Raw genomic sequence first — 19,081 nt, forward strand, 5'->3', positions numbered from 1 at the left:
CTAGTTTTCTCCCTGGTGGTAGCAACAACCTTCTCAGCATGTCAGTGTTCTTCTTAGGCCTTCTAATGACCTGTCATTGGATACAGGTGAGTTAAACCAGGGAGAGAAATAAAACATGCAGGATGCCGGACTGACTTTGGACACCCCTGAGTTAGAGAGACTCAGAGGACAGGGTTTGGCCCGTGACAGTATATGTAATGGCCTAAATGAAAACATAAAAGACAATTGATATAGATTCGTTAATCATATCTGTATAATCCCCTTGGGGGGTTATTTACAGTGATTACTTGTAGGTTAATAATTGTTTAATTTCTATTTTGTTTCTTTGTATTTACTTTTCTAAGTTAGAAATGTGGGTCAATATTCTACAGGAACTGGTACAGGACCAGCATGCACTGGGTTGAACCCATTGTTATTTACCAAAGCAGGAAAAGCAGCAGGAAACAATGAAAGGTTTTATCTTTATTTGCTTGCCAAACTGGAAACATTAAACAGTAAAAAAAAACAAAAAAAAAAACGTCCAATTTTCGGATATCGGACTTCTCTTGCAGCCCTGCGACAGACTGGCGACCTGTCCAGGATGAACCCCGCCTCTCGCCCGAAACATTCGCTGGAGATAGGCACCAGCACCTCTCCCGATTCCACTAGGGACAAGAGTGTACAGAAAACGGATGGATGGATGGACTTGGCTGCGTTGAAGACATCAGCTCGGTGCAGCAGTGGCTCAGTGATTTAACTTTTACAGGATGTTTGGTTTGACGAAGAGTCGCCACGACACACACAGAGAGGCTTCTACGGATTACAAATCCAGTATTACACACGCACGGGTATTTTGAGACTATTTTATCTCCATAGACAAACAGTTATATTAATATAATTGGCGCATCCACCCATGCTGACTGGATTTAATGACGTCAGTCAACAGTTAGGGTTCAAGCTTTAAATATATATATTTTTAGAGCAACTCTGCACTGGTAGTAGGCAGCCATATTCTCCCTGTATTGTACCTGAAACACATGAAAAAAAAAGCTCTAAAAATAAACAATGAACACGTTTCCTCCTGGTCACATGATCGTGTTTTTTCTGCCAACATGGCTACCGAGGACCTGCCGTCTGATTTTGACATCGTCATTTTGGGCACAGGTAGGAGCTAACCTGGATGTTAAGACGTAATCTGGCTTGGGTCTTGTGTCGGAATGAGTTCTGGTTCCGGCTCGATCCAAACCATCTCCAAAGACCGATGTAAACCAGTATGAACCAGACCAGGAGCTGGACTTAGCCAAGCCGTTAGCTATAGGCTAACAGTCAATCCATTTTCAATGACAGCGGCTAGCAGCTGACGGTTAGCTGCTAGATGGAAGAAGTAAGATAAACACTACTACTACTAATAATAATAATAACAACAACAATAATAATAATGTTAATTGTAATAGTAATAATGGATTAATAAGGTTGTAAATGACAAGAAAGAAGAGAAGCAGAAAAGGACTACAAATCTGAGGTAGCTTTAGCTAGCTGAGGCTAGCAGCTGCTCAGGCTGGTGGGTGTGTCAGATCATCGGTAGTAAACAATGTTTATGGTCAGCAGCACATCAATAATCACTTTTTTATTATCATTGCTCCTCTTTATCAGAACTGAATCGCTGATTGGTTCCAGATTGATCAGAATAAGAACCTGGACCAGAACCAGAATCCCCAGACTCAGCAGAACACCAGTGTGGTAACCACTGTTTAAACTGAACCACACTACAGAACTCTCCACGTGACAGTTGTCATGTGGAGGGTTCTGTAGAAACCCGGTTGTGTTCCTGGAGGTTCTGATGTGAAGGTTCTGCTGGGTCTAATAAAGTTCTGGTCCAGACTCTGCTGGTTTTGTTCAGCAGAACCCAGATGTTCTCCTCTTCAGAAAGAAGCTTGCTGCTCTGAGGCGTTCACCAACACGCCTGATTTAAAACATCTTCAGTTGTTTTTACTCCAGAGAAAAAGTTTATTTTACTGTTTATATTAATATGATAAGCAACCAAGCTGCACAGAGACTGAGCCCTGTACTTTGACTAGGACACCAGGGAGGTCTGTGGGGATTGTGTGCTATGTGGTTCTTGGTCCGGAAGGAGAAGAACTGAGGCGGGCCTCCTTTATCCCCTCCTGTCATTGATTCTGAATGTTAGATGATGAATCTGTATCGGTTATTGATTGATCAGGTTTGGCTGAGTCAGTGGTGGCAGCTGCCTGTTCGAGGGTCGGACAGCGAGTTCTCCACCTGGACAGGTGAGCTCCGGCCTGCCTTAGGTCAATTTCTACTTAATGATCAATCAGGTCATTGATCATCACCAATAATATCACCTGGGAGGGCTTTTATTGTGAAAGGCGTCTGTTTGTGTCCTCAGGAGGAGCTACTATGCCGCCAACTGGGCTAGCTTCACCTTCAATGGCCTGCTCACCTGGATCCAGGAGCAGAATGTGAGATTATTGGTTATTGATCATCTGATCAGTGATTATTGATCTCCAGCTGATTGATCTGTGTGTCTTGGTAGGAGGAGCCAAAGCCAGAGGAGGTCAGGGATTGGTCAGGTCTAATAGAGGAAGGGGAGGAGCTAATTCACCTGACACAGGCAGACTCAGCCTCCATCACCAACCTGCAGGTGTTCAGCTACGCCAGGTAAGCTCCGCCCCCTGTCCCTACCTGTGGGCTGTGACATCTTGTGAGCTGTTTACATCTCCCCAGTGAGGAAGAGGAGGAGGAAGCTGCAAACACCACAGAAGAAGAGAAAGCAGCTGATGAAGGAGCGGTTAAAGAGTCGTCAGAGACAGAATCTGCAGGTGGGACCTCAACGATACTCGTTACCTGTTATTGATCAGTCTCTGCATTAACGACTCACATGTTCAGGCTCAAAGGAGGAAGAGGAGGAAGAGGAGGGAGCTGGGGAGGAAGAGGTGCAGGTGAGGAAGACTCAGCACATTAACCAAGTCTGATCATGTGACACTAACTGTCATCAACCATTCACAGCCCATTCAGGCAGAAGGGGAGGAGCCAGAGGCTGACCAGCCCCGTCCCTCTTCTCCTGGCCAATCAGAGCCGAGCAGGAAGAAGATCAGTTACGCCCAGCTGGTGAAGGAAGGCCGGAGGTTCAACATCGACCTGGTCTCCAAGGTAAATGCAGCAGTGATGTCATCATCTGGACAGCAGCAGTACCAGCTGATGATGTGACACACTAAGCCCCTCCCACTCCTCTTCAGCTCTTGTTTTCTCGTGGCTCATTGGTCGATCTGCTCATCAAGTCCAACGTCAGCCGCTACGCCGAGTTCAAGAACGTCACCAGGATCCTCACCTATCGTCACGGCAACATAGAGCAGGTTGGTTTTTGGTCTGCCGCCCACCTGCCAGTCTCTCTGCTGACCTCTGACCTCTGACCCCTGCCAGGTGCCATGCAGCAGAGCAGATGTGTTTGCGAGTCGCCAGCTGTCAGTAGTGGAAAAGAGGAAGTTGATGCGCTTCTTGACTTCCTGTGTGGATGAGACGGAGGAGCAGACAGGTGACTACTATCTGTCCTCCTGATGACATCATCAGCTGTTTAGCCTGAGGCATTATGGGTGATGCATTCTTCTTCCTTCAGCATACCACGGTCGGCCATATTTGGAGTTTCTGCAGGACCAGCAGCTGGGGGACAATCTGCAGCACTTCCTGCTTCACTCCATCGCCATGGTAGCCGACGACACACCCACAGAGGAAGGTCTTGGCTCAACACGCCACTTTTTGCGTAGCCTGGGTCGCTATGGCAACACTCCCTTCCTGTTTCCTGTGTACGGCCTTGGAGAGATCCCCCAGTGCTTCTGCAGGTGAGAACTAGCTGTTCCCATGACGACGACGCCAAAGGTGCTGGTTCTGCTTGATGTTAAAGTTCTGGCCCGACCCGGTTTGGTCTTAGGACAGATCAGCTGAGAGGTTCTGGTTCTGTTGGGCTGGGTTTGATCAGCTGGGACTGCCTCCAACCACAAGCTGGACGGTGTTTGTTTGCAGGTGTAACATAAATCATCAGTGGGATATTACAGTAGATAGGGGGCGTGGCTAGACAGACGGCTACCTCTGATTGGAAGGCATTAGAAGCCAGTAGAACAGTGGTTCTGACGCTCTGACCCGGTGTCGTTGCAGGATGAGCGCCGTGTTCGGAGGGATCTACTGCCTCAGACATTCTGTCCACTGTCTCATCGTGGACCGAGATGCCAACAGGTAACCATGGTAAACTGCACCAACCAAAGCTACGGAACGGTTTGGACCGGTAGACGTCCGTTTTGGTCAAAACCAGCATGTTCGGCAGTGTTCGGTACTGCTCCTGCCTGCTTTTACCCGGTTCTCTAAGAGTGGACCTGGTTTGACCTTTGACCCGACTCACCTGTATCATTGATGAACCTCGGGTCCAATCAGAACCACTCAGAAGTCAAATGTCAACCCAGTTCTGCTCCATGAGGGTGCAGAGGGGAAGAGGTCAAAGGGCACAACCCCATCCAAATGGACCATGGTTCTGGTTCTGGTTCAACTGACGCTTTGTAACATCACTTCCTGTTGCAGGTGCAAGGCCGTGATCGACAGCCGAGGACAGCGAATAAGCTGTAGCCACATTGTCATGGAGACCAGTTACCTGGACAGGAGCAAGGTGGCCACGCCCCCCAGGTGAGTTCAGTGAGACCATAGAGCACCTGGTGATGAAGGTGGTGATGAAGATGATGATGATGATGGCGTGTGTCTCCAGGTTCCTGAGCCGAGCTGTCCTCATCACCGACTCCTCAGTCCTTCCCTCAGAGTCGAATCAGCAGGTAACCCCCATCAGAGGGCAATCCCCAAACCCCCCACCCCACATCAGTAGGTAACCCCCTAATAGGGAGGTGGGGAGGTAACCTCTCCTCACCCCCCCATTAGCAGGTAACCCCGCCCCACATCTTTATTGGAGCAGTAAACTGGAAGTAGGAGCTTAGCCATCTCCCCTGTGTGTGTGCAGATCTCCATGGTAACGGTTCCCCCCGAAGGAGGAAGTCCTGCAGTGAAGATGGTGGAGCTCAGCCCGTCCTCCATGACCTGCATCTCTGGAACCTGTGAGTGGGCGGGGCTTCCTCAGGTTGCCATAGAGATAGCCACAGGCTCTAATTGGTTTCCTGTTTCAGATCTGGTCCACCTAACCTGTCGGTCGGTTGGCTCCGCCCACCAGGACCTGTCGCCATTGGTAACCAGGATGTTCAGAACCACAGAGTCTCAGGAGGAAGGTGAGAAGCAGAACCGACCCGGTTCTGACCAATCAGAGCAGAGGAGGAGGAGCCAATACAGTTCCAGTTCCCTCCTCTTCTTCTGTGGTGTAATGGCCATTTGGTGTTAATGAGGAAGGCCTCTGGCACCGCCAAGTTTGCCCGGCCTCCCCTGGCCCCATCCTCTGATGTTGTCCCTCTGTCCCCAGACCGGCGTCCCTCTGTCCTCTGGAGTCTGTACTTCAACATGGCGGAAGGCATGGCGTCGCAGGTCGAAGGTCAGCCGCTGCCTTCTAACGTCCACATTTGCCACGGTCCAGACAGTGCTCTGGGACATGAAGACGCTGTCCAACAGGTGAGACATCTAGGGTCACCTGGTCTTCACAGGTGGTACTGCATTCAGGGTCATCATGGCCTCCAGCTCTTCTTCTTCTGCTGTTTTCAGGCGGCATCCATCTTCCAGAGGATCCTCCCAGAGGAGGAGTTCTGTCCTCCGGCGCCCAACCCAGAGGACATTGTCTACGATGGAGACAACACGTCCACTGGAGAGGACAGGGGAGACATGGGCCAAGACGATGAGCAGAACCCAGAGCAGAACCAGGAAAACCCAGACCCAGAGCAGAACCAGGAGTACAGGAACCAGAACCAGAACCAGGAGAACCCAGACCCAGAGCAGAACCAGAACCAGGGGAACTCAGAGCTGCAGAGCGTTGGACCTGAGGAACGTCCATCTTCATCCTGAAATCTTCCAGAACCAGCACCGGGTCAAACTTTCTGCTGGTTTACTTTGTTCTGTTTCAATGTTTTGTCTCAATAAAGTTTCATTATGAATCCAGACGCTTCCTTCCACAGTCCAAAAACATGATGGTTAGGTTAATCTGTCTTTCTAAATTCTAGGTGTGAGTGCGTGAGTGTGTGTGTGTGTGTGTGTGTGTGTGTGTGTGTGTGTGTGTGTGTGTGTGTGTGTGTGAATGGTTGTTTGTCTTGTATGTCTCTGTGTTGCCCTGCGACAGACTGGCGAGCTGTCCAGGGTGACCCCGCCTCTCGGGGACGCAGCTGGAGAGGAACCAGCACCTCCCGACCCCACTAGGGACAAGGGTGTTAGAAAATGGATGGATGGATGGATGGATAAAATAAAATAGCCGCAACGCGCCTGCGCAGCTGTACAGTGTGCTCACGGGAAGTGACGAAGCGAAAGTAAATCCCTTCAGAAAGTTCCCTCAGCTGCGGCTTCTAAGTTGTGCGAATCGTTTTACCTGAACAGGTGAGTCCGGTCTGGTTCGGTTGTGATGTCAGAGTTCCGAACCTGCACGGAGCTGTTCGGCTTGGGTGGGGTCTGGACCTGAGCTCGGTACCAGCCTGGTTCTGGAGCTGCAGCTCAGGCAGTTGTAGGTTCTGCTCTCTGATTGGAATGAGTGGGATCTTGAGTAGAGCAGGTTTGGGTTCGGGTCTGGACCAGAATCACAACTAACAGCTGATTTCTGCTCCGGTTCTGTAGCTTCACTACCTGGACCGGGATGGGTGAGACCTGAGGGAGAGGAAGAGGAGGCTACCTGACTCATCGGTCCCGGTCCCGCTGCGTCGGTCCATCATGGTTCCGATGGTTCTGTTACGGCTCTCACCACCAGTAGAACTCTAACCCTATCCATTCAGACCGTCCAGCATGCACGGTAAGCTAGAAGGGCTATGATTCAGTAAAAAGTTATTTATAAACTAATAATTTAGTCAGTTTGTCTTAAATATCTAAAGATTAATTCAGAATCAGCCAGTATGTTGGACCTTAAAGCTGCAGACACTTACTTACTGTTTACAACTTTTTTATTATTGGACAAATTATCTAATGTATGAAATAGCTCCCCCTTCAGTTCTGGAGAGTCTCCAACTCTCCCAGTTACGACTTGTAAGGCCAACTTTGTGTTTTAATATGACAAGTCCTGGCATTTCAATATGGCTGCTCCCAGCATCTGCAGCAGTGTTGGTTTTAGTTCCCTGCAGCAGACAGATCAAGGCTTTTATTGGCTCTAAAACCTTGGTTTTTATTGGCCTTTATTTGATAGTGAAATGACAGAAAAGTGGGTAATGAGAGAAGGGGGTAGACATGTGGCAAAGCTCACCATGCCAGAAATCAAAACTGCAATGGCCGCCTGCAGGTCTAAGGCCTCCTTATGTGGGTTGTGCTTAACCCCTGCATCACCACAGCACCCCATGATGAACGTTCTCTGTCCTGCAGGACCTTCAGCCATGGAACCAGAACCGGACCTGACCATCGTCTTGCTGGGGAACTCTGGCGTGGGGAAGAGCGCGTCGGGGAACACCATCCTAGGCCGTGCGGCGTTCATGTCACGGGCATCCTTCAGTCCCAGCAGCATCCCTGTTAGACAGGAAGCGGGTTGGGTCTTTGGGACGCAGGTCCGGGTCGTGGACACAGCCGGGATCCTGGAGTTCGAGGAGCAGATCCGGTCCTGCTGCCGGGAAGTTCAGCGGACCAGTCGTGCCCACCTGTTCCTGCTGGTTCTGAAGCTAGACCGCTTCACCCAGGAGCAGAAACAGGCGGTTGAGGCATCCCTCAGGGCAGTCGGGGAGCAAGACTTCAACCGCTGCTTCCTGCTCTTCACCCACGGAGACGCCTTGAAGGACGCCTCGTTAAGGGACGCCGCTTTGTTAAAGGACGCTGCCTCGTTAAGGGACACCGCCTCGTTAAGGGATGCCGCCCTGAGGAACTTTGTGTTCAGGGACGAGCAGAGCTCACTGCCGGAGGTGGCTCAGAGGTTCTGTGGGAGGATGCACCTGTTCAACAATGAGGATGGAGGAGGACAGCAGGTCCAGGAGCTGCTGGACAAGGCTGGACACCTGCTGCTACCTACAGGTAAAGAGCTGACAAGCTAATTAGATAACCAGCTATCAAGCTAATTAGATAACGAGCTAACAAGTTAATTAGATAGCCAACTAACGAGGTGGTGTCATGCAATATTGACTTTATATTGTGTTCTAATGTTTTTCTCTGCAGTGTTTCTTTGATTCTTTCATTTTTGAGAAATCCTTTAATCTCCATGGCAACCATTCAGCTGTGCAAAATGCCTGGCTGGACCTACCGCCGCCTTCGAGGCGCAGCTCCTCCCTCCCTCAGTTCCTTCAGACTAGCCAGCAGCAATTAGCAAACAGCTGGTGGAACTGCAGAGCTCATTATAGGAACTGCTGCTCAAAGCAACAATGGTTTTAATAGTAAAGGGTTAACAGAGGAGCTTGGGATGACTTTCTGGAGGCGGAGCTTCAGAAAGAGCAGGAATTTTTTAAAGAGACAGATGCACAATTTCAAGGCATTAAATCAGAAAGTAAAATTTCTATTATGAAGGATTTTTTATAACAACTGAAGATAAAATGGAAAACATGGTACTGGCCCTTTAAGGAGACAGCAAGTGGTCCACTGGCTCTGTTGGGTCGATTGCTCTGTTTGTTATTCAAACTGGTTTAAACTGGAAGGGTGTGAATACTTTTCTCCCCACTTTCTCTGGTCCTGCAGAAACTTCCAGTGACGGGACGGACCGGGTCGTGGGTTCTGATGGTCCACATGGTTCTGCTGGTTCTAATGGTTTTGCTGGTTCCGCCGCCCCGCTGAGGGACAGGAGGATCGTCCTGATTGGACCAGCTGGTTCTGGAAAGAGTTCTGCTGGGAACACTCTGCTCGGGTCCCGGTGCTTTGAACCAAACTCGGATTTTGCCGGAGTGCGGTCAGACCCGGAGTGCAGTTCTGCAGAGGTGGGCCGGGTCCAGCTCACTGTGGTGGATTCGGCTGGACTGCCGGAGGAGGTTCTGACCCTGAACCGACTGGTTATGGAACTCCGGGCCCGGATGTACCTGGCGGAACCGGGACCTCATGTACTGGTTCTGGTGCTGAAAATCGGCCGGCTGAGCTACGGTTCCATTCAGCTGCTCCGCCTGCTGACCCGGCTGCTGGACCAGAACCAGAACCTGGCCCGGCATGCTGCGGTTCTGTTCACCCACGGAGACGCCCTGTGGGGGCGGAGCCTGACGGACCGGGTCCAGGCCAGCAGCTGCGTGTCGGACCTGCTGACCCGCTGCGGCGGCAGGCACGCGGTTTTGGATAACACTCAGAAACGGGACCAAGTCCAGGTGGACCAGTTCCTACGCCTGCTGGACCAGATGGTCCAAGAGAACTCGGGCCGGTTCTTGAGCACAGCTGACTGGAACCGGCCACCCGATCCGGGTCAGACGTTCTGGAGCAGACTGAGAAGATCGGGTCTGCTCAGGGTTCTGTCTGCACTCGGGTCGGTCCAGATTTTGCTGGTCAATAACCAGAACTATCGGTTCTACTGCTGACCCACAGACATGGGACCAGGCCCAGTCCTGGTTCTGGTCCTGGCTCCTGGAGCATTCTCTGTTTCAGGACCAGTCCTGTCGAACCGGACCGGGTCTGTCCAGGTTCTGCTGCTGAGCCAGAGACAACAGTTTTTATTTTTCTGCAGAACAAAATGTTTCTGTTTTTTTATTTTTGTATTTTTGGTTAATTTTCTAATAAATTTCTAAAATTTCATAAATCTGGATTTGTATTGTGGTCATTATTCACATCCCCCAGTTGGCAGCATCAGGATACGGGAAGCTATTGCTAAGCTAGTCTGTAGTTTCAGTGTTTTGCTGCCATGTTATCTTACTGTTAGCTTGCTGTTCACCCCACACTACCCAGAATCCCTTTCTACTTTCTGTTGAAGGTTTCTAAGTTTCCTTTGCAGCAGACAACTTAATCACTTTTCTCTCTGATACTTTCTCCTACTGCTCTACAGTTATTAAACCGAATGTTCAGATTAAGAACCAGTCTGGCCCAGAACTGGTTCATGGCTCCACCAGCAGGGGGAGACACCACCTACTTTCTGCTGAAGATTTTTGGTCCAGTCAGTTCTCACTGGGTTCATCTAGAGGGACGCCGCTCCTGCACATGCCTGGTCCTGAAATCCTACCAGAACCTGACCTTGATCCAAAACCTGATCTTGAGCCAGGTCTGGACCAGAACCGGACCAGAATCCTCCAGGAGCAGCAGCAGCTCGGTTCTGCTCTCACTTCCTGCTTGGTTCACTTTGGCTCCACTTTGAGTCGGATCTGCAGCGATTCGCGTCGACCAACAACTCTCAGGTAGGAAGAGCCGCTACGGGTCACAACCAGTACAGGTCAGAACCAGTACAAGAACACACTAGGAATAAAGTAACATCCATAGTAAAAATATTAGTATGACGGTTTATGCTGGGGGTTCTAGAGGGGTGTGACCTCTGACCTCTGGGTCCATGGTGGTCTCTGGGGTAGTGGCTTTCCACTCAGGGCTCTGGATTTGGGGGCAACTGGTGAACATTATTATGGCCTTACAGCCTTATAGGCACACACAATCAGTCTCAGGCTGCGGTTTGCAGTAAATGCATCAGCTGTTAGCGTGAAGCGTGTTTGTTTCGCTGAGATCCTATTATTAAACACGCCGTTAGCTGTTCTGGTTTCTGTTTTTCTCCTTTTTTTGCAAGTTCAGAAGCAGATCTAAGGGTTTAGCACCTCGTTACAGTAAACACCTGCTGCCCTCCAGACCAGTCAGGTCTGCTGGTTTTGATCTGTATCTAGAACCAAACACAGAGAAGCAGCATTCAGTTTCTTTGCACCACAAATCTGGAACAAACTTCCAGAAAACAGAAAAACTGACGAAACCCTGAGTTAATTTAAGCCCAGAAACCTGGTTAGAGTTGCTTTGATTATTGATGACTAGAACTCTGATCAATACAATAGAAAATGATTCTGATGATGGCGTTTGAGATCATGTCTGATGTGTTTGTGAAGTAAATGAGGTTAAAGCGGCTCTTCCACCGAAGCTCCACCAAACGAGTGGCGACGCCTTGTTTGTCTGCTGCGTGGGTGGAGGATGTGAATCTGGTCTAGCTAGAAATCATGTGACCCAAACCCACTCTGACCACTGACTCGCATTTCCTCTCCACAGATCAGCGCGGAGAGGGGCGGAGCCAGCTTTCGCACCATGTTGCCCTGGGTGACGATCCTGATTGTGATGATGATGATGAAGAGAAACAGTTAGTAACCTTTCATTGTTCTCACCAGAACCAGAACCACATGGCTCATGATGGTTTCACCCGCAGGATTTGATTAAACAACACAGGCGTACCAGTGGTTGGCCTTAACCAAAGTCATAAATACCATCAATATCCTTCAGATATAATCAAATAAACTTGATATAAAGTTAAAATCAGATGGGGGTTTTTAAACCTCAGAATCAGGTCACTCAGACTGTGGAGGAAAACAGCTGCTAATGCACTAAAAGCAGAGGTCATTTTTAGCACTTTATCTAATTTTGAAAACATTTAGCATGCTTGGCTTCCCTTAAATTTATTCTACAGCAGAAATTCACTTGGTTGTTTGTAAACTTTCAGTCAAATGAAATTCAACATCTGTGTTGAAGTTTTGTTTTTGACTGTAAAGAATCCTTCAGGTAGTTAGCCGTGTATATTCATGCTCTTGTTTTGAAGGGGGCGAACACTGTTTTTGTTTCCTCTCCACATGTTATTTTTGCTTCCATGGGAAAAATTCTAAGGCTGCAATAAACGAACAAATAAAAAATACAAACGGCTAGGATATTTAAATATTTAAATACAAAAATTATTTGAGGAAAGGTTGTTGTTCCTGGGCAGCAGCAGGAAGTTCACCTCTGCTGTAACTTGTGAACAGAATGTGGGAGGAAATGATTCAAAGACTTGAAGGATGTGAAACTTTAAATCCGGTTGATGCAAATGTGATAAACCTTCAATAACTGATCCATCACATGTTCTCTGTTTGTGACCTCTGTCCTCAGCTGTCTCTGCTGACATTACCAACGTAACTAGAATCAGCGGCGAGAGCCTCAAGCTGTCGCCTGACATCAGAAGAGGGCGTATGGGGACTGAACTGCTATTCAGGTGGACCCACCCCCACCTGCTGCTGGACAACCGGAAAACTAAATGTCACCACGGCCGCTGTGAGCTGCTGGAGGATGGGTCGCTGAGCTTCAGCAGAGTCCAGTCAGAGGACTCTGGAGTGTACAGGCTGGAGGTCTACAACCAACAGGGGCGTAGGCAACACCACCAGCTGTTCCACTTGCAGGTGGAACACCTGAAAGAGGAAGGTGAGTCCAGAAAACACCATCAGCCTCCATAAACACCATCAGCTACACCCTGAGGTTCTACCTTCACCAGAACCACCCGCAACAAAACCTATGGCACCAGGTTAAGGCCAAATGTAAGACTATTCCTCAGCCAGCGGGGCTGCTTACCTCTCTTTGGAGTAAATACATCCTAAAACCACCCATTTGATTATTGGTTGTTGATTAATAATTAATGATTATTGATTAATGATTGATAGGCCAACACTGGGAACTGAGCAACCAGCGCCAGCCAATGAGAAGGAGAGCACTAGCTAGCTTTGTAGAGGCAAATGACTATGATGCTTAGCTGGTCACCTGTAGCCATTTCTGTCTGTACGTAAAGTTTGACAAAGGATCATAAATGTTAAACGTTCTCTACGTGTGCAGGTCCTTTTCAGGTCCACAGGGCACGCTACATTTACCCATTCACACACTGACGGGGGCAAGCAACACACGGTAGCCAGAGCCTGTCCAATGCTAACCCATTGCCAACTCCACCCTATCCTTTGCTAACGCTAGTATATTCATTACTAACTCTATATCCAATGAAAAAACTAGCCTATCCAATGCTAACATTAGCTTATCCAGTGGTACCACTAGCTCATCCAATGCTAACACTAGCCTATCCAATGCTAACATTAACCTATCCAATGCTAACATTAGCCTATCCAATTCTAGCTCCAGCCTATCCAATTCTAACTCCAGCCTATCCAATGCTAACTGTAACCTATAAACACTAAAGATCTTCCACTGCAGGTCATTAGCATCAGAGGCCAAGCAGCCTGAATATGGTCACCCTCTCCAAAGCTAATGCAGTCCTCTGGTTTCTGTTGTCGGCCTATCATCACTTATCAGCAGCGTCAGAATGGTGATAGCCTCCTGCTTCCAGGTCGTAGCTGTGACCATCCACCCATCTCTGTGTCCTCAGAAAGCAGCCAGTCCTGGAAGACCGCCATAGTCTGCTCACTCCTCCTGCTGCTAATCCTGCTGCTCCTCATCATCTCCTTCCTCCTGTGGAAGAGGAAGCTTCTCAGGTCCAGGACTTCAGGTGCAGCAGCAGGTCAGAGGAAGGCGGAGCCAACAGGTGTTCTCTTCAACCATAACATGCCTGCAGTCACTGACTACCTGTTCTCCAGGTGAAAGGGAGACCCAGATCTACATGGAGATGCGTGGTAACCATGGCGACAAGGACCAAGAGGAGGGGGAAAAGAAGGAGGAAGAAGCTATTTATGGTAAAAACATGACCTCTGACCTCTGAGTTGGTCTGCAGCTGAAGTTCTCCCTGTTCTCCACAGTTCCCTGTTATCCTGGAGTTCCTGCTGAGCCGGTTGAGAACGTCTATGTCTGACGGCCAATCAGGGAGCTGCGTTGTGGGGCCGGCCAATCAGGGCGCTGCAGGGCTAGCCACTGTGGGGCTCTGATTGGCTTTGATAAACTGATAAACTGTTTTCCTTTCTACCAAATAAAAATAATAATTAAACCAGACTTTGATGTTAGAACCTGCTGACATCTTTCTCTTCAGGTCCGGCCTGGTTCCTGTCAGACAGAGCCAGGTCCGTTCCAGCTTTTTCTGCTTGGTTCTGCTTCATGGACTCAAGACCAGAACTGGATAAGGACTCTGATCATAAACCAGCTCCAGGTCCAAATGATCCCAGAGTCCTGAAGGTCCTGGAGGCCCGCCCTGTGACCCAGGAGAAGGTTCTGGTGATGTTACACATCCAAACCAGCTCATCATCAGGCCACAGGAAACCGGTGGAGATCTGATTTCCGGAACAGGAAGTGGTTTTAGAATAAAGGTCACCAGAACTGTTGTCACAGTGATACATCTCAAAGATGACTTGTTAACTTGAGGAAGTGACCTGGAACTCAGAGCTTCACCTGGTGCCAGAGATCCTATTCCAGTCATGATATTACATTAAAGTACTATGTATTGGAGCTACTCCTCAATAAAGATTATCTAGTTACTGAAGTAACTGAGTAAATGTAACAAATTAACAAATTGTGTAGAGGACAGAGGGTGAGTGAATAAAACCCTTAAGGAATGAAAAGACTTTCTGAGAACGAAACAGGAAGCCGACAAACATTCATGAGCTCAGAAAATCCTCCAGATCACCTCCAGCAGATTAAAGATGGCCGCCATGAAGACCGCAGGTCAGCAAGACGCCATCATGGTGGACATGGACTCTGTCCTCAAAGGAAGACAATCAGCATACAGGCAGACGACCAGCAGCTTTTGGATCACCCCTCCTTCAGGTGAGCCTGGTACTGAAGGAAGTCCAGAAGTTCTGGTATGAACCCGGTTCATGTACTGGGCCATAGGAAAACAGTTCTGATGTCCTCCAGTGAGCAGAACCAGAGCAGCGGTTCTGTGGGCCACCTCCATGGTTAAGACAGCAGTAAAGACACAGAGCCACCCAGCAGGGGGCGCCACAGTAGACACAAGGCTTTTATTTTTCGATTCAGTGGGATTACATGAAATTGGATCAGAACCAACACCCAGAGGACAGAAATAGGTCGTACTTTAAAAAAAGATTCTGATGATCAGAAAATATGCAGGCATTAAAATCAGAGAAACTTAATCACAGGAAGGTGATCTGCTCCTCTTCATCATCCTTTTCTGCTTTGTCTTCATCTTTCCGGTCGGGAGTCTGCACACAGATTGGATCAGAACCATGAGCATCACCTTCAGCCTCACGTCCACCAGCAACAGCCAATCAGAGCTCATGTTTACTCAACACACCTGGACCATTCCTCGACACAAAGGATTTGCGTTACTGCCATCTAGTGGTCAGATTTTTGTCAGGTTATTATGATTCCTTACAGCCTTTCTCAAATTGTGGTCCCCCCGGACCGTTGGTGGTCTGCGGGCGCCCCCTAGTGGTCCGCGAGGTGCTGCATGTAAACGACGGTTTATTTGGCGTGACGTCAGCTCAAAGTGCGACGGTACAGCTAACTTACCAAAGGACTGCGTTAAAAAATAATAATGGAAAACTGGTTTTAAACCGTGTCACACACAAATCAACTCCAGGAATATTATATGATCAGAGGAAGCTAAGTCACAGCTGTTGAGTGTTGATGTGTCATTCACTAGCGACTGGATTCCTTTGAACGGTAGGAATCGCTCCAGGTAGTCAGAACTGTTCTTTGTTTTTCTAACTTTACTTGGTAATGAATGATGCTCTGCTTTCTGGTCAACACCTATTGTAATTTTTATTGAATTAAAAATTATTACATTGAATTAAATAAAAACAACTGATGGAAATGGGTGATGATATATAATGAATTTTATATTTTACGGTGCAGAAAATATTTTTTATTTCTGTTAAAGCAACTCAAATCTATTTTTCTTTAATTGTGCTTCTGAATCACAAATAGCTCTAAATTTTATTAATGTACATAACACTTGGTAATAATTACCAACTTTTTTAATTTTATTTTTGTGTTGGACATCATTGGAAAGCTTAGACACTTTAATACTCAGTAAATAACTCAAAATACCCAAGTAGATGTGTTCATGGCTTTGTCATGGGCAGTTACATTTACCAAACAGCACCTCTCCTTTTATTAAGATGAACAAAGAAAACCATAATATGTGAGTTAAGAGACTATTTTCATTTCAGGTTGCATCATATATTAAGTTGTGTAATTATCGCGGGGGCAATTTCAGATTAGGTGGTCCATGACAGCTTGCTAAATGGGTTAACTGGTCCTCAGCCTGATAAAGTTTGAGAAACACTGGATTAAAGGCAGTGGAGGCCCCCAGGAAAGACCCAGGACACGCTGGAGGGACTATGTCTCTCGGCTGGCCTGGGAACGCCTTGGGATTCCTCCAGAGGAGCTGGAACAAGTGGCTGTAGAGAGGGAAGTCTGGGCCTCCCTTCTGAAGCTGCTACCCCCGCGACCCGACCGCGGATAAGCAGAAGAAAATGGATGGATGGATGGATGGATGGATGGAGATTAATTTCCTATCTGTTATCTGAATTTTCAGTATAATTGTAAATAAAGTCAGGCAGTGAAGGGACATCAACAACGAATCAAAGCTACATAAGAGTCAATGGTGAAAATCTACAGTAATTTGTAAATATTACTTTTCTTTTCTGTTTTATATTGTAATTCTTTCACCTTTCCTGCCTAAACCGTTAGCTGGGCTGTGGCTCAGGCTGGAACTATCGAGCTAATCCCAGAGCCAATCCCAGAGCTAATCCCAGAGCCAGGCAAAGAGCTAATCCCAGAGCTCAAAGCGGCTAACGATGTTCCGACCGCTGTCAGTTCTTGTTCTGTTAGACACAAGTAGCTATCTGATGGCTAACAGTTAGCTTACAGATGGCTAACGATTATATTACCGGTAGCTAACAGGTAGCTAATAGTTAGCTATCAGATGAGTCTCAGGAGTATTCTGTGATGTATTTCAGGTGTGTATTCTCAGGTGAGTCTCAGGCAGTGCAGCGGCGGTGCTCACCAGGAACAGTAGCGTGTGGTGGATGATGAACTCCCTGGTGAGTGCGATCATGTCCTGGCTCATGACGCTAAACATGGAGGGCGAAAGAACCACGGCCAGGTTGTGGGCCGACATCTTGTTGTCCTGAGAGAACACCTGGACCCTGGACAGAGTGGGAGGAGCTAGTGAGCAGGTGGACATCAGGCAGGTAATTATGTCATGGTTCGGCTCAGTTACATGTAAAGGTGTCCAAACATCACATTCAGGGTGGCTCTGTTGTCAGGGGGTAGTTGCCGTAGCAACCGTCGGTACTCTTTGAACCTGCTGCGCTCCTCTGGAATCACTGGGAGATAGTAACTGGTTAGACTGATGACTGCAGGTGGAGACGCTTCACTTGTATGGTGGGTAGGAGGCGTACCTGCAGCCTTCAGCCACTGCTGCAGCTCCGCCTGCGGCACCAGGCTCTGCTGGTCCCGGATGATCTGCTTGAGGGAGGAGCCAACGTCCAGGATGCCCTGCTCGGTAGCCTCCAGGGGGGCGGAGTTTGGTGACGTCTTCAGTGCCTTCACCAGCTCTTTGACCTTCAGCGCCAGGCCGCAGCGCCGGTACAGGCCCTCCACCTTCAGCCCTGCACAGAAGTACACTCTGCCCACTCAGGTTTCCATGGAAACACTCATAACACAGTTCAGCCCAGTTTAGGTCAATAGCAGTTCTGGTCCTGCTGGAGGCAACCAGGTCAGTCAGGAGGTTTTGGTACCAAATTGGTTCTGGTCCATCAATTGGAACCGACCCTGTCTATCAGAATCAGACGTGGGCCACTGATCTGGACATGGACCCCATTGGTTCTGCTTCAGGTTCTACAGCTGGACCAGAACGTTCTGTTGGATAATCCAGGTTCTGACCCGGATTGTGGCAACAGGAAGTGAACTCCTGACCCAGACTCACCGTAAGTGGTGATGTGTGAGATGCAGCGCTGGATGGCCGGGGAAACAGAACCTTTCACGGCGCCGTCAGTCATCGACATCTGACTCGGCCCAGCTGGGTTCTGATTGGCTGCAGGTGGACCCTCAGAAGCTGGATGCTGATTGGCCAGAGCTCTCTTCAGGTGCTGGGACCAGGTCTCACTGCTGAGCTGCTCCTCAAAGCGTAACGACACGGTCCTGATGGGAGAACACCTGTCCAGGCTCAGCCAATCACAGCTGGGGAGGAGCTGTGATTGGCTATTAGGTGTTAGACACCTAACAGCAGAAAACTCACCTTTCTGCTGTTACCAAGGTTACGGTGTCTTCATACAAAACCGTCTCTGAAAGAGGAAAGAGATCCAAACTGAGTCAAGATATGAAGAAACGGAAAAAAAATTTACACTTGAGGGGGGACAGGTGGGTCTTCTCTAGAAAGAACAGGAAGTTACAATAAAATTTAAAAAATGACTATAAACATCCATTTTCTAAAGGTGTGAATGTTTAGGAGTGTAAATATTTTTACGGGGTGAATATCTTGGCATCAGCCAGTGGGCTCTACCTGTGGGACTGAGCATGCTCAGTGGGAAGCTCAGGCTGCGCTGCCCGGCTCTCTCCACCGGGTGGAGGCTGACTCCTTCATCCCATAGCACCAGCCAGGCGTCAGACTGAGTGGAAGCCCCGCCCACATCCACCTTGCACACCTTGCTGACAGCTGAGGCCCCGCACACCTCAGCGTAGGTCACCCCTCCTGGTAGAATGACCTGAAGGCAGGGCAGAGGTCAGTGTGTCTGCCTCGGCGGCGGCAACAGCAACAGATTTCTACCTTCAGGATGTGAATCAGGTGATTCTGCAGCGAGTCTCTGTCGTCAGCGGCACAGATGATGTGGTCGTTCAGCGTCACCATCTCAAACTGGAGCGCCGACCTGAAACAGCCACAGGTCACGGGATCTGAATCGGAAAACTGAACTAATCATTCCTGCTGGAAGAACGTCCTGAGGCTGCAGCATCTCTCTATCAAAATTTTTGTCTGGTGACTAGCATTAGCATGCTAACTCCTCAGGTCTTTTCATGTTTCGGCAGCCATTTTTCTTCCCAAGATGGCAGTCATTTGGAAGCCGTTTAGGTCAATTTTAAAACCTTTTAGATCAATTGAGGCAAACAACTGCCTCATCATTTGCTTTCCACTTTGCTCATCGGGTGGTTCATAATCTTCTAAAGTGAATCAGAAACTAAGGAGCTAGCTGTTAGCCAGCCTGGCATCAAGCAGTAA

General features: G+C 48.6%; 4 protein-coding genes across 8 annotated transcripts in view; 3 read left to right on the forward strand and 1 right to left on the reverse strand.

Annotated features, from left to right (window-relative positions):
* Positions 1 to 1,000: 1,000 nt before the first annotated feature.
* chm (CHM Rab escort protein) lies at positions 1,001 to 6,065 on the forward strand. Its single transcript, XM_044140579.1, has 17 exons — positions 1,001 to 1,143; positions 2,201 to 2,267; positions 2,387 to 2,459; positions 2,534 to 2,658; positions 2,725 to 2,819; positions 2,887 to 2,939; positions 3,007 to 3,150; positions 3,237 to 3,353; positions 3,421 to 3,532; positions 3,614 to 3,836; positions 4,150 to 4,227; positions 4,567 to 4,668; positions 4,748 to 4,811; positions 4,994 to 5,087; positions 5,157 to 5,255; positions 5,444 to 5,589; positions 5,680 to 6,065. Exons 1-17 carry the CDS (start codon positions 1,017 to 1,019, stop codon positions 5,974 to 5,976), a joined length of 2,016 nt encoding a protein of 671 aa, XP_043996514.1. The 5' UTR covers positions 1,001 to 1,016; the 3' UTR covers positions 5,977 to 6,065.
* A 278-nt stretch (positions 6,066 to 6,343) lies between these two features.
* Positions 6,344 to 9,790, forward strand: LOC122844814 (GTPase IMAP family member 8-like). 2 transcript variants are annotated; one of them, XM_044140582.1, is made up of 4 exons: positions 6,344 to 6,498; positions 6,733 to 6,904; positions 7,465 to 8,100; positions 8,755 to 9,790. In XM_044140582.1, the coding sequence occupies exons 2-4, from the start codon at positions 6,898 to 6,900 to the stop codon at positions 9,570 to 9,572; spliced, it is 1,461 nt and encodes a 486-aa protein (XP_043996517.1). In that variant the 5' UTR covers positions 6,344 to 6,498; positions 6,733 to 6,897; the 3' UTR covers positions 9,573 to 9,790. The 2 variants fall into 2 exon arrangements, with proteins under 2 accessions (XP_043996517.1, XP_043996518.1); XM_044140583.1 differs by lacking the exon at positions 6,344 to 6,498 and adding an exon at positions 6,509 to 6,622.
* Positions 9,791 to 10,153: 363 nt separating this feature from the next.
* LOC122844815 lies at positions 10,154 to 14,339 on the forward strand. 2 transcript variants are annotated; one of them, XM_044140584.1, is made up of 6 exons: positions 10,154 to 10,379; positions 11,221 to 11,308; positions 12,085 to 12,393; positions 13,340 to 13,471; positions 13,548 to 13,643; positions 13,934 to 14,339. In XM_044140584.1, the coding sequence occupies exons 2-6, from the start codon at positions 11,257 to 11,259 to the stop codon at positions 14,173 to 14,175; spliced, it is 831 nt and encodes a 276-aa protein (XP_043996519.1). In that variant the 5' UTR covers positions 10,154 to 10,379; positions 11,221 to 11,256; the 3' UTR covers positions 14,176 to 14,339. The 2 variants fall into 2 exon arrangements, with proteins under 2 accessions (XP_043996519.1, XP_043996520.1); XM_044140585.1 differs by having other exon boundaries at positions 13,707 to 14,051.
* A 504-nt stretch (positions 14,340 to 14,843) lies between these two features.
* LOC122844816 (arf-GAP with Rho-GAP domain, ANK repeat and PH domain-containing protein 1) overlaps positions 14,844 to 19,081 on the reverse strand; it is a 29,385-nt gene continuing 25,147 nt past the window's right edge. For all 3 annotated transcript variants that reach the window (XM_044140587.1, XM_044140589.1, XM_044140588.1), the window contains 8 exons: positions 18,635 to 18,734; positions 18,371 to 18,572; positions 18,107 to 18,152; positions 17,795 to 18,009; positions 17,268 to 17,477; positions 17,087 to 17,192; positions 16,871 to 17,012; positions 14,844 to 15,059 (listed from right to left, as the gene is read on the reverse strand). In XM_044140587.1, coding sequence (XP_043996522.1) covers positions 14,991 to 15,059; positions 16,871 to 17,012; positions 17,087 to 17,192; positions 17,268 to 17,477; positions 17,795 to 18,009; positions 18,107 to 18,152; positions 18,371 to 18,572; positions 18,635 to 18,734 — 1,090 coding nt within the window. In that variant the 3' untranslated portion in view covers positions 14,844 to 14,990. The remainder of the gene's footprint in view (positions 15,060 to 16,870; positions 17,013 to 17,086; positions 17,193 to 17,267; positions 17,478 to 17,794; positions 18,010 to 18,106; positions 18,153 to 18,370; positions 18,573 to 18,634; positions 18,735 to 19,081) is intronic.

The sequence above is a fragment of the Gambusia affinis genome, linkage group LG15, assembly GCF_019740435.1.
Source record: "Gambusia affinis linkage group LG15, SWU_Gaff_1.0, whole genome shotgun sequence".
In the NCBI taxonomy this organism is placed as follows: domain Eukaryota; kingdom Metazoa; phylum Chordata; class Actinopteri; order Cyprinodontiformes; family Poeciliidae; genus Gambusia; species Gambusia affinis.